The sequence below is a fragment of the Tinamus guttatus genome, unplaced genomic scaffold (genome assembly GCF_059628265.1).
Source record: "Tinamus guttatus ecotype Peru unplaced genomic scaffold, ASM5962826v1 Tinamus_guttatus_pri_ptg000060l, whole genome shotgun sequence".
Classification (NCBI taxonomy): domain Eukaryota; kingdom Metazoa; phylum Chordata; class Aves; order Tinamiformes; family Tinamidae; genus Tinamus; species Tinamus guttatus.
The window spans coordinates 9791316-9805731 of NW_028288594.1; the positions used below are offsets into that span (position 1 = coordinate 9791316).

The 14416-nt window shown below is 39.6% G+C and overlaps 1 protein-coding gene across 1 annotated transcript in view; it reads right to left on the reverse strand.

Annotated features, from left to right (window-relative positions):
* Positions 1 to 14416, reverse strand: part of ADCY5 (adenylate cyclase 5) — a 203288-nt gene that overhangs the window by 45157 nt on the left and 143715 nt on the right. Inside the window, exons 4-7 of the mRNA XM_010221202.2 lie at positions 10625 to 10736; positions 10325 to 10452; positions 7004 to 7162; positions 6353 to 6494 (exon numbers count right to left, since the gene is read on the reverse strand). Of these exons, the coding sequence (XP_010219504.2) occupies positions 6353 to 6494; positions 7004 to 7162; positions 10325 to 10452; positions 10625 to 10736 (541 nt within the window). The remainder of the gene's footprint in view (positions 1 to 6352; positions 6495 to 7003; positions 7163 to 10324; positions 10453 to 10624; positions 10737 to 14416) is intronic.

A 14416-nucleotide genomic window follows, 5' to 3' on the forward strand; every position in this document is an offset into this window, starting at 1 on the left:
ACTATTTAGAAAAGAATGAGAACTGTTTTTCTAGGAGTTACAGCCAAAGTTTGCTGAACCGTTTTAAGGCCACCATCAACAATTCTTCCTGAAATTATTGTGTACTTACTATTGTTAAGAGAAACGCCCATATTTACTGCAACTGAAACACATTAAAGAAAAATAAACATCTTTCAGTTTCCCCACTTGGTGCAGTCAGCACAGTGTGTAGTCAGCATTATTGCTCATCTGTTGACAGTCACATTTAGTTCTCACATGCCATCTCCTCAGTCATCTAACAATTTTCAGGACAATAAAACTAACTGCAATCCAAATTTGCTATTAAAATCCTATTCTCCTTAAACACAGGTCTCTCACTCCTCCATACACGCACTTTCACACTCTTCTGAGTAAAGCTTTTACCAATTATTAGCGCTGATTAGAATAGCAGTCATGAAGCTTCTATAAATTAATGCAGCACCTGATCTCAAATAGCAGAAACTTTTCAATAACCACTATTGGATATTCCAAGGATAATTAAACTGGATCCTGTAATATGTACAGATGTGACAGAATACTAGTACGTGACTGGGACAGAAGTTTTGAATAATGCACTTTTCCCAGAAGGATACATATAAAACTGAAGGAGGTGGGGTAAAACACTGTGTGTTAGAAACTCTACAGGATGCAAGGTAAGTTTAAAAAACAGGATAGCATGAACAAAATAAAGTAACTGGGTCAATATTACCTTGGAGAAGGATGAAGAAGTTCCACTGAGTAATCCACTAGGAAGCCTCAGGGTTAAGTTTTGGTATCAATAAAGATGAGGTTTTAGCAATTCTATCTGATTTTCCAGATGGAGAATGAAGATGCTAGTAATGGAGAAAGGACAAAGATCTCCTTGGAGAATTCTTGTTTCTCCCATGCTAAGGCACTAAATGCAAAAACAGTATATATCTATCCCAACCAAATGAAAAAAAGTAAAGAGTTTCCAGACTGAGATGGCTGACATGCTACTTCAGCTACAAAACAGTGAATAAGGATAGAAGTCACCCCAGAAAATGAGGATAACAGAGATTACAAAAACTACATCTATCTAGAACTGAAGGAACAGATTGCCTCTCTTTTCAGATAATCACCACCACAGTAGTGGGAAAAGAGAAGAGGGATCATAGGAGCAGTGTTATGAAATGGAAAATATGGCTAAATTGGAAGTGAAAACTGAAGTGTAATGTGCTGAAGTGAAAAGGACATCCTCCATCCCAGATCTATGCACAACTGCCAAATGCAATTTCAGTTCTGGTAACAGACACTTTTTAGACAGCTATTTAGTTAGAGATCATGACACAGAACTGCAAAGGCTGGACTGGGATGAATAGCCTTGGGAGCATCCAAGATATTTTAAACAGCAGAAATGCAGTAGCTCACCAGCCTGGTTTTATCCACAGAACATTTGCCAGAAAGCTATGCTGGAGGTCAGTGGATAACACAGAGCGGGGCAAAAAGTTGGGCAAAGAGGTGTTTGTGGTAAAATGGCAAGAGGTGGTTTAAGTATCAGTCTCGATGAAAAGCTGGTGACAGAGTTACCCAAGGATCAATCTTGGGGCAGATTTTGTCTATTTTTTTCCTCATTTCACTTGGCCCAAAGTGAATTAATGATGCACTTTGCTACTGAGAGAAGTAGAGATAGTATTTGATACATAAAAAAGCAGTATTAGACAGTACTGGATACTTGAGGATTGGAATAACAGAAATTGGAACTGAGATATTCTAATGTGGAAGAAGTAAGATCATTCATTTAAAGTCAAAATTTGACTTACTGATCAGTTATCACATTAGTTCATTACAGAATAACTATAAGGCATAGTGCAGCTGTGCAACAGGTAAAGGTTTCCTTTGATGATCAGTAAAACGGACAGCTACCATTGAGAAAAAAGATGAGGAACTAAAAAAGGTAGAGAGGTAGGGAAGGTATGCAACTGAAGTCTGGAAAACAATAGTTTTAGGAGAGAAAGCATCACAAAAGACCAGTTTTAAGCTACAAGAAAACTCTGACACAAAATAGGTGAAGACTGGAGCTGAATAAGTATAAACCAGAGATTAAAGGATGTTCTCAGACATCAGAGCAATCACGTCCTAGAAGAGCATTAATGAGAGCAAACAAACCACAGCAGAAGATTGAACAGACCTTTATGGTGGAGCCTGCTAAGCTTATGGCAAGAATTATCGGCTGTGCATACTGCCTTCAATAGCATTGATGTACATTTGCTGACCCAAGAGATTCTTTCCAGTTCCATGTTCCTGTCTTCATTATAGCTCATATATAATCTTTGCCTTTCTTACACGCTCTGAGGTACAGCAAGGTAAAAGATAGTCCTGGTTTATAAATGATATCCATAGACATGTAGGTTTAGATTGCTGTGAAATGCATGGGACTCACATAGGTAAGATTGTTGTTTTATTTCTAATTATCTCCTTATAATCTTTGTTTAAGAAAGTGACAACAAATGCAAGAAAAACAATTTGCACCTTTGAACCTCTGCTTCAGAAACAAAATAAAACAAAACAGCTTTTATGTGGGGGAATGCAGCACTGGAATAATGAGTCGCTCCTGCCCTTTTCTACCATATCCTAAAAGCCTTTTACACACAAGCAAGTGCTTCCTCCTAAGTGCAGCAGTCAGAGGACAGTGCCAATAGAAAGGTAGAAAAGCTTAGGAGAGAGAAAGATGAGGAGAGAGAAATCTGAACAAGTAGGTTTTGAACTTCTGCTGTTTATTCTCTTTCAATAGAAAAAGATCTTTCTGTGTATCAGAAAGTAAGCCAGGGCTTTGTTTTTAGCTCTGAAGATGCTATTTTAAAGGCGGAAGGATCAAAATTTAGCTATATTTTTTCCCTGAAACTCATCTAAATATATTCCAGTTAACAGCATCTTTAAGATGAAAAAAAAAGCTATTTCCAAAGAAGCTGTAAGTCTGAAACACATAAGTGTTCCTGGAACAAAAAATATTAGATAAACATTCTTCCCATTTACTCTGTGCCAAAGAAATGGCATTAACACAATGAATTCATTTAATGGCTGAAAAAGTCAAATAAACAAAAAAGACAGAAAATTCAAAGCTATGATTCCCTATAGCAACATTAAGCAGAAAGTGTATGACAGCACATGCTGTCATATTTTATGCATCCATCCTAACTGATATTGGTGGGATTTGATGGCTATGGGACTGACGGATCTGATCGGCCTATATGAGTTGAAGAATAGCTCAGGCAAACAGTTAATTAGGCCAGCTACCAGGATAGGGCAAATTATCCTCAACATGGATTAGATCCTCTAGCATACACCTTTAATCAAACTGAATTTCTGCTCCCATTATTTCTTATTCTTTATACTCATTTCTTTACATGTATAATTATTGGAGTTCACTGAGCTTTTCAATGGAATTTCCTCCCTACATACACAGGAGAGAATTATGAAAAAACTCTGATCGTCCATACATCAAAAACATTGGCTGCCCCACTCCTGGCTTACTTAAGGTATGAATAGCCATTCATTGAAGACTGATTTTATCAGATTGTGCAGATGTAAGGTCTGTTTGAAATTCAAACTCTACCAAATGCAGACACCAAGCATAAGAAATAAGAACTCCAAAGGGTCAGTGTCTCAGGGAGTCACAGCTCTTTAAGATTAAAGCACTATCTCAACTCTAGTTGCAGCTAAGCAGCTTGTGCTTTCTAAAAAGGCACAGAAATCAGAACTTCATGGCACGATGCAGATGTAACTTATCTCACTTGAGCTAACAGGAGGATTTTAATATAAGACCCACGAACATGAGCATGTACTGCTTCAACATAAGAACTAATAATGTCATTTGGAAGTTGAGAGTAGCATTAATTAGGCAGCTAAACTGGGACAAGCGCTGTCACTCTCTGCATGAAATGCACAGACACTGCAGTGGACAGAAAGGAGGCAACTGGCAGGCTGAGGAAAGGAGATGATAAAATGTATTTATCATCTTGTACTCAGAACCCAACTGAAAATGACCTATCAAAGCACCCACCAAAGCCCATTCTTACTGGAACCTGATATAACCAACATCCTGGGAAGGGATAAGAATTTGAAAACAACAACAACAACAACAACAACAACACAGCTCTTTTCCATTCAAAAAAACTATCCAGTAGACCAGAATTGAAAAAAAGAAGCCTTGTGAATACAGCAAGGATGCAGAGAAAAAATTAACCTGCCCTTGTCTGGCCTCAAGAAGAAAGTATTTAAGTAAGAGATGAGTTATGGTTTCACTGACAAAAGAGCTGCCACTAGCACAGCTTCAGCTCCCTGATGTGAATCCTGGGACTTGCGTATGAGGATAGCAGGAACGCAGACAAGACTCACAGGAACTCATTGCTAAGTTAGGTGAATATTTACTGCCTTTACTGGGACAGACTCAAATGAAAACCTGGTTAAATACATCATAATGAAGTTATTAAAATCAAGAAGAAATGGAAAGGAAAAAGTGCATCTAGCAAATACCCAAGGGACACTGTTGGCTACAGGAGAAAGCTTTTCTCACTTCTGACCTTCCTATTATGTTAAAATGAGGTTTTAAAGAGGGAGAGAACTTTAATCACAAAGGCACAGAATATGGCTACAGGAGAAAAAATGTTACAGTAATAGAATGGGCAAACCAGGAGTTACTCAAACTCTAAACACTAATATCCATGACCTTGGGTAGCAATTTCTTTAACATAATAATTACCTAAGCCTGGTGCATGTCCCAGTTATTAATTACTCTGGGATACATCATATTACAGCAGCATGATAGTAGTGCCAAGAGACTGCAGTTAAGAGCTACATTGTGTAACAAAGCTGCAATAAATACAGATAAAATAGTGAAAGGATGGAGGGAGGTGGAGAACATTTTATTTTATATATGGAGGATCAAGTCACAAAGATGTGAGTTCCCCAAAATCAAAGTCTGAAATGGGATCTAGATCTCTGAGTCTCTCGACAGTCTCCTATTCACGAGATGGCCCTGTGTTTAAAAGCCAAATCAAGTCTAAAGAGCTCTAGGTCTAAGGTTTTGAGTGTTTTGTTTACACATTGAGCAGTATCCTGACATCCACTGTAGTGTTCCTCTTCTCTCAAGATAGACCTTCAGTTCCTCATGAGGGCACACGAGTGAATGTTCCTGATTAAATAAGTCAATATAGGTTCTCCACCTCTGAATGGGCCCTAACTATAAGGCTCTTTTGCTTTATGTCCTTAAATGTACTCAGCAATGAAGTGTTTTAGGTACAAACATCAGTTGGCTCACTGACAGGCAGCAATGCTCAGGAAACAATCATCTTGCACTGCAAGCCCTAATCCTCTTTTGAAGATTGACAATTGCTAATGAGATTTATCTCAGGAGCAGGTAAAAAAACAAAACATCAGCCTCTTTCTTCAACAGATGATAAGGGATTTTCTTGGAGATTTTTTACACATTATCCATTAAGGGGATTTGAAGTTTCTATTCTCTCATTCTCTCAGGAAATGAGGAAACAGTAGCAAACAACTTATATACAGGCATTACAGTTATTCATAGTAACCATGCTATTGGAGCACGTCACAAACACTAACGCATTTAACCTTGTGGTAGCCACATTTATGGCTCAAGGAAGGTTTAATTGGTCTTAGATTCAGAAACATTTGAAATGATTTCTCAATTTAGGCCAATCTTTATATGCCTACAGGTACTCTGAATGACAAATGCAGTGTCTATGCCTTACAGAACCATTACTGGGTAAGCTTAACTAGATGATCAGAACGGTCATTTTCTAGTCTTAAGGCCTACCATTAGAAAGAACACAAACTAGTGATAACATAAGCTTATTTTGTGTTATTGGCAGTGTTACTTCAAAAAGAAGATTTACTGGCTGAAGTCCACTTGAGGTTGATTTGACTCAAGTCCAAAACACTAGTGCCCCAGTGGTCTTATTCTGCATTGTTCTGTTGTTTTCTGTATTTAATCTGTTGTTTTCTATTGCAAGCTAACATGCATACATTTTTTAAAAATATATCTGTATTAACAAAATTCCCACAATGATTTTGAAAACAATTGAGGACAGATTATTTGACAGAACTAGAAAGTGCTCTGCACAGAAACCTTATTCACAGGGTGGCTATATCCCTTTCCACATAGGTAGAAGTTTAGGAGGAGGAAGGTGAAACAGGAATTTTTGTCACCGGAGATCAAGTAGTCAACAACCCTGTACAGCAAGAGTTCTCATTCAGCTAGAAGGACTGGTGTTCACTCTGCTTTGATGTGCTGGAGGGCATCCAGCTGTTGGTTAGAACTACCTGAAACCTGCATTAATTTGTTTCATCTTACCCGTTTTTGGCTGCACCGTACAATCAGGAAGGTCTCAATACTGTGCTCTTTCAGATAAGCATTGCGCTCCCCTCCGAAGCCCAGCTCCACTTCATAGTCTCCATTTAAATAGTTTAGAGTTGCTTTTGTTATGTGGATGCGCCTTGAATGAGACAAAAGACAAGCTGGTTTTGTACTTCTTAAGAGTTATTACCTGTCTATAACACCTGTTCCTACAAGAAATTGCTCCCATGTACTGACACAACAAAGTAATGTAATGTCCAGTGTTAGCTGGTATGATCTCCAGCAAATACTATTAACCTACAGTCACATCTTTGTAATCATGACCAATTCTGCTAATGATCGTACAGAGACCAGTTAATTTCTGTTGTATCTATCATCTTTGTTTCATAGAGAATAAATTGAGTTCTTACCATAGAAGGATATGTCCATCTTGGATTTAGTAGATTTTCTGTAACCAAAGACGTCTAGACATGGAACAGAATAACTTTGCCAACATCTGTACATGTTTAAAATGCTATACCCACAAATCTTTTTATAATAGACATATAGAGTATCTGAAATTCTCTCTCTCACTTCCAGATCTTTCTATGAGATGTCAGAAGCAAAATGACACATGGGTTAACAGGACAGTTTGCTAAGACAACTTACCCAGCTTTGCCCCCTGCTTCCATGTGGTTGGCTAATGTAACGTCATTCGACCACACATCAAACTGCCATTTTCTCAGGCCCAGGACCCCGCAGTGAACTCTTCCACTATGGATTCCAACCCTCATGTTGACATTTACTCCTGTCACCTCCCGGACTAATCTGAAAAGAGATATGGGAAAAGAAACATATCACAAAGAACCACATGCTTCTGGCACAAGCGCCCAGAATTCAAAATCCAAAATGACTTATACCTTAGTCAGGCATACACAGAGTGCTCTTCACCCACAACATCCGGACAACACCACAAAAATGGATAGGCTGTATTGCCCTTTGGCTGGCTGGCCAAGCAGAGTACTAAATAGATAGGGGAGTCCTTGGGTAAATGTACCAAGGTAAAGGTGGGAACGCATGAAAAAATTCTTTCGGCAGAGAAAGGAATAAAGTACCGGTCTCTGACGCAGTCTCTGATACCAAAACTCGACATAACCTGTCAGGACTCTGACCCTCACTAAAGCAAAGGGAAATGATTTCAGAGATCTTGATTTGTCTGTATGGCACCAAGCATCAGCCGTTCCATAGATGAAATATGATATGTGTGTGAAATACCCCACTGCAGTTGGCAAGCTCAACCGGGGCTTACAGAAGCAGTCAGAGCAGCAAACCAGAGAACCACATCTATTGCTGTCACTCCAAACAGGCAGCTACAAATACTCAAACTCTGTTTTTAATGAGGTCTTGGATGCTCTGCTTACTGCAAAAATGACTGCTGGAATACTTTGTGGGTTTCGCCCTTTTAGGGCAAAAGTTAACTTCAAGAGCTGTTCACATGGAAAATATACTGAGGAATGTGGGCAGGGGAAGGTCTCGATGAGGCCATCAGAACAACTTAGCTTCTTATTATGGCTGGTCACATCATTCCCACAGTATATATGTTTCACAGGGAAAATCACCTACATCACATAGAACAGAACTGTTCCGTATGTTGTTAGTTCCTTGCAGTGTGAAGTTGTGCTTTGTATTTACCAAAATTCAACCAAACGGCTTTCAAGTTCATCTAGTCCTTTCTGAATTACAGCTTCTTGACAGATAAGTCCTTCCAACTTTCTAACATTAGTATAATTCTAATATTTATGCTTTAGTTATTAAAGAAGGATTGAAGATAGACCAGTTCTGCAGTATAGTTCACTCCTCACAGCATAGTATGTGTCCCTTACAAGACATTTCAAGACCACTTTGCTTTGAAACAGCTCCTAACTTAAAATTCCTTTCTCCTTACCATCCCTATCTTCTCTCATTTCATTAGTTGCTCACAGAAGTGACACTGATTTTATTAACAAGCTGCTGAGATAGCTCCATCCTCTGCAACAGCAAAGGGAAACTCCATATTGGTAAGGTGCCAAAGGCTTATGAACTGAAAGAGCCTCAACCACATCACTTTGGAGAGTAATTTTTTAATTGCATTTATACCAATAGTATAGAATATAATTCTGTTTTTCTGATCTGAGGCAACACTCCCTGCTTATTGTGTACATACAAAACAAACCTATGGACAGGGCCCAGCATTGGTGAAGCCTGCAATTCAATGTTCAATAAATATTTGTTACCTTAATTGTGAAACCTCTTATCTTGATCCTTAGGGCAGGAGGAAAAGGAGGAAGCAAGGAGCAGCAAGAACAGAGGCACGTTCCAGACTCAGATAATGTTAACTTTGTTCATCGTACAGCAAGCACAAAACAAATTTTAAAGGCTGATGAAGAGCTGTTTGTAAACAAACACTGAGTGTACTTTAGCTATACGTTTATCCCAAGGTAAGGTGGGTTGCAGTTAATCAATGATGTCTAGACATCCTGAGTATTATAGCCTTGTGGGGGAATTCAAAGCAACGTGTCAAGGTCTATGGATTTCACCAGGCCACACAATGTAGAAAGTGAGATTTTTATGGTTAACAAACTAACAAAGGTTTTAGATACTTTTAATATGATATACACAGTGTTGCCCTTATAGGGCAGGTGACTAAAAATCATGCCTTTGAGCATTTGACAAAACACATCCTCATCTACTACTTAGTTGTACTCTGCAAGGAAGGCAGAGGATCTTTCCAAGGGCTATTGAAACAACTTACTTGAAACTACTTTTATTTTGCATTTTGCACACAAACCCAAAAAGGACACTGGGGAAAAGCAGCACAGTTTAACAGGGGGAATGTGTAGATAGTAAGTTTGATAGTGCACGCTGCATATAAAGCAAGGGAATGCTGCTGCACACAAATGGAAGTTCAATCCATTTATTGAAAAGAATGATAGAAGAACTGCAAAGGGATCTTGTTACCATCAACACTTTAGAAGTTGTTTACACAAATTAAAAACTAGAAAAGAACAAACAAGGCAAAATGAAGCAGAGTCTCTGTGAGACAAGGAGGGTTCAGGTCAGCTCAATTACGATGCAAAACTCAATGAACCTAAACTTTGAGTAAAAACAGTGACATGTAACATAAGATGACCAGAAAAGGGGTGTTACAGAGGCAGAACCAAATTAAAGACTTTAACACCCCGAGACAACCAAATAATCTCCCTTCCCTGATTTCTGAAAGAACCAGGATGTGAAAGCCCATATCTAATGCAAACAATACTCAGTATGTCTTCAAAGTAATGGAATTAGATATGGATTGTATATTTGCTACTCTGTACAAAGACAGAAATGGCCAGCACAAATACAGGAAGGTTGGTCTGACCACAGCAGCGGGCAAAGCTTCAGAACAGGTTTTAAAATAAAAAGTTAGATAAATAAATGGTAATAAAACCCACCATGGGTCTATCTCAGGTTGTGTCTGATTTTCTTCAATAATTAATTTGTCTAAATTAAGAAAACTTTTGATCTCACCTATTTGATATTGGGTCACATGAAGAAGGAGTAGTTAAACTAGTGAAGAGAGGCCTTAGCAGAAGAATTACAAAGTGAGAAAGAAGCTCAATTAAAGACAGACAAGTGCAGAGTGATTGCAATTTAATAAAGTTATTTTTTCTCCTCTGATTTCATGCTTCTGTAGCTTACAGGAATTCTCCTTTGGGAATGAAATGTATGTTAAATGCAGTAACCTTTGCCTTCCTCACTGGGTGATTCAGTTCTGATACCCATGTGGTTGTAGTCGAATCAAGCATTTCTCTCTGTGTGTTTCGTTTTTTCGTTTCATTTGGTCTCGATTTTTGTGAGAATCAGTTCCCCAGTTTGGCTACCTAACTATTAATAAAATGAAGACCCAGTTGGAAAGAGGACCTGTTTGCTATTTGTTCTGAAATTCTCCACGGGGAACACGGTACTTACGAGATGGCCTCTATCATGTCCATTCCCATTTCAACACAGCAGTGCGCATGGTCAGCTCTTGCTTCTGGCAACCCAGACACACAGTAATAGCAATCACCCAGGATCTTGATACGTAAACAGTGGTTCTCCTAAAAAATATTATTAATAATAAAGGAGAGAGAAGTATTCAGCTTGTTTTCATGCTTGTCATAGATTGCCTTTTAGGGCAGTGGATATTTACAGAAATCCAGTGAACCAGCACAGTATGTCATTCTTGCAACAGGAAAAAGAAATATATCAGAATTATAATAGAAAACTTACAGCTGCTAGCTTATCAAATCTGGCAAAGAGCTCGTTCAGCGTCATGACCAGCTCCTGAGCAGTGCACTGGGAGGCCAGACTTGTGAAACCCTCTATGTCTGCAAAGAGGATGCTTGGAAAAAGAAAAAAAAAAAAAGAGAAACACAAATGAAAGTGTCATAAAATTTGTTGCCAATATTCATGCAAGTTCTGAAGTTCTGGAGTGGGGATCCAGGGTTGGGGTAGGATGAGATAGGATGGCCGCAGCCCTAGAGGAGCAAGGAGAGGAGCACTCCCAGCACCACCTTAGACTGAGGGGCCTCATCCCATACAATAATTAGGAAGGGACAACAAAAACACAAGCCTCCCACATCCCCAACTCTGTCCTGTATCCAGCAAATTTACACTACATTGGGAGCTGGTAGTAGCGCGATAAGGCTATCAACTGTTACTAATAACAGGGCTCTCCTACACAATGAACCAATGAGCCCAGCTGTAAAGTCAACACTTACCCATTCTCTCCACATTCCTCAGTCTATCAGCTCAGCAAAATCGCCTCCGCTTTAACCCTGCTTCAGAAAATGCACATTCCTCTGCCCGCGCACTCCTCTGCTGAGGCGGACGCCCCAGCTAAAGCCTTCCCCAGGCGAGTGAGCTGAACCCGCTTCCCATGGCTTTCCCTCCCGCCACCACCGCCCGCTTCCCCACGCCGGGAGCCTCGACTCCTGCGAGCTGTGAGTGGGCGAAGCCGGGGAAGAAAATCTACTGCTCTCACTAGGGCAGCAACGAAGCATCGAGGCATTGTCAGTCTTGCTGCAAAACGGCAAGAGCGGCCTGCCTGGGGGGGCCCAGCTCGCGCAACAGGGCTCCGAGTGCCAGCACGGGCCCAGCGCGGCCTGGGACAGGCCTCTGGAGAACGCACGGACTGCTTAAACAGCAAAATCATTTGGGTTGCAAGTATGAAAGCCACATTAATTTCAATTAATCAATTTTACAACGATTCTTTTTGTACCCTTTTTCTGGAGAAAGGTTTTTGTCTCATCGATAATGGTGGAAACATTGCTCTGCAATCAATACAGCTATTATGCTAAATTTGAAACTTCTCACTAAAATAAGCAGCAGATTATGTCTACATATATTAAGAAATTATATAAAACTATAAAAATATTTTTAAATATAAAATTGATATACACACCTTTACATATAAAATATTATATTTTATATAATTATTATATAATTTTTATATATGTGTATATAATACAACATTTTTGCATACTAAAGCAGCAACTGGTTCATTTCTTCAAGCTGATTATTGTATCAAGCTGTATATGAATAGAAACAGAAATTAAATTGTAAATACCATGCACTTTAGAATTGTTTTCTGTTTGTAAAATAAAGCTCTAATATGTTTTAGGCAGACTGAAGAGGCTATTTTTTCAGTTGTAATTCCGCACAATGTCTTCAGACAGAAAGTAAACAAAAATATTTTCACAAGCATTTTTTGCAAAATTTTTCAATTCTGGCATGCATTTTGTATTTTCCTTTCACATCTCAATCCCAGTAAATCATTAACCAAACATACTGCATTAAATATTTCTTCCTTAGTCGAACCTAAACTAAAATGTACAAGAAAAATGCAAAAGGGGGAAAAGAAATGCAAGCATGTCTGAATCAATTTTTTTTTGCCTTTTTTTTTTTTACAAAAATACTTGAAAATACACACACAAAATAAATCCAGATTTGAAATGTTTACAAACACCAGAGAAATACACTTATAACCAACCAAAATACTAGAGATGTCCATACTGCTCACTGTGCAACTGAAGTATATTTTAATATGCACTGTATAAATAGGAAATAACTCCAGTTCTTGTGGCAGTAACAAAATGTATCCTACTGGAAGCTGAACAACTCGATAATGGCTTTTTAACAGCATCACTAACTTTTCAGAAGAGGACTAGCATGGCACAAAAGACACAACATACGAAATGCTGAAAAGCAACATAGGCCCTTTCATTCAGAGAGATGGGAGTTTACTCCTGTTTCAGCATGTGGCAAATTGCAAAATTCCTCACCTGAGGTCAGGATCCTGCTCTTTGCTTGCGGGTGTGTATAACAGACACAGCAGAGGAGCACACAGGTACTGTCATGGTTGGGCAGCGATGGGTATCACTGAAAACACTACACAGGGATGCCCTGAGCTGCCTCTCCTAGCGCTACTGTGATGTACTAATAAACAGAGATAAATGACTCAGGGTTGTTCCCTCCTTTCCCCATTACTATTAAGCTGGATAAATGGATCAGACATCCCTCCACGTTAAATCATGGCAATGTTTTCAACCAGTTGAATGAAACAATCTGCAGAGACCTGTGGAGCTGACCTACACACAGATTTATGCTTTCTCAAGTTGAAATATTTGCTTACAATGTTTTCTTAAACTTAAAAGCTCAGTTTTATCCAAAGTAAAGGAATGAGTTGCAAGAATTTTTAGATGCTTCAAGTCTCTTCTCATTCTTGAACACAGGTTAGCAATAAGGGGAAGAGTTTGTGCCTTTTGCTGATGCATGAAAACCTTCTCGTAACAGCTCACGTTAACTTCTTCACCTGATTCCATTTTTGCACACTTTGCAATGAACATGAAGGCATCTACCTGCAGCCCTGGAGAGCTGCTACCTGAACCGAGCAGGACGCATCCCATTCTCCGTCTTCCCTGTCAGCCACCAAGTAGTGCATGTGCCTCCTGCAGCACCAGAGCATATTCCATGGCAGGTGTATGGCAGCTGTGGCGTTTGCTCTGCCGCGAGGATCTAGGGCGCTGTGCTGCCAGGGGATGCTGCATGGGCTCTCAATGGTCCCCTCCTGGCACAGAAAACCTCTCCAAGGTGCAGAAAGGACCAGCTGGGAGATGGCAGAGGATAAAGCAATGACCAGGGAAACGGAGACACTTCTTGGGGAAAGGACAGCACACATCACCAGAGAAAACAGCTCTTTCAGGCAAGAATACAGGCTGGAGCCTCTTTGCTCCTTTGCTGTCAAAGAGCTCTAAAAGCCCCTAAATCACATTTTACTCCTTTTGCTTAGTCTGTTCCCAAACTGCCCTCTTCCTAGCCATGTTCCAGCAGCAGAAACAACCCCTAGATTTAACAGTCCAAACCCTACTAGTGATCCACAGGGGAGAGGAATGCAAACCTGTATTCATGCAGCTGTGCCGTGGCACTTCTGTGACTTCTCTCATTAACTCCAGAAACTCTTACATTCACATTCCTCCCTGCAAAATATCCAACAGCCCAGAAACATTTTTCTTACAACATCCATTGGGAAAAAGAATGTGAACCCTGCCCTGTGTTTAGACAGAGCTTTTCACTAGAGAAACACCTGCTACACTTCCTGACACGCACAAACCGCATGCAGTGAGCTTGGGAGAACGTCTGACTGCAGGAACACCACGCAGTCCTGGTAACTTAACTGCATGGAGAAAAGAAGCCTTAGATATTTAATTGCAGGACTTCTTCCTACCCCCTAAGGTCCTTACTTCATAGTTCACTTTAGTCTTTCATTCCAGACTACTCTGAGCAATAAAAAGTTTTTATTAAAGGATGATGGTGATGGATGATTGAGATGAAAGGCAAGACTCAAGCCAATTATTTGCAAGTGTTCAGAGTGCTGCAACTGTAATATGGATTCTTTGTGCCAAAATTTGAGACAGACTGAAAATCTGGGGTAAAAGACAATGATCAACAGACGGCCAAATGAAAAAAATATGATAGCTGTGAAACCTCATGGGATAAAAAGGTGAGTAGTTTAGAAGTACC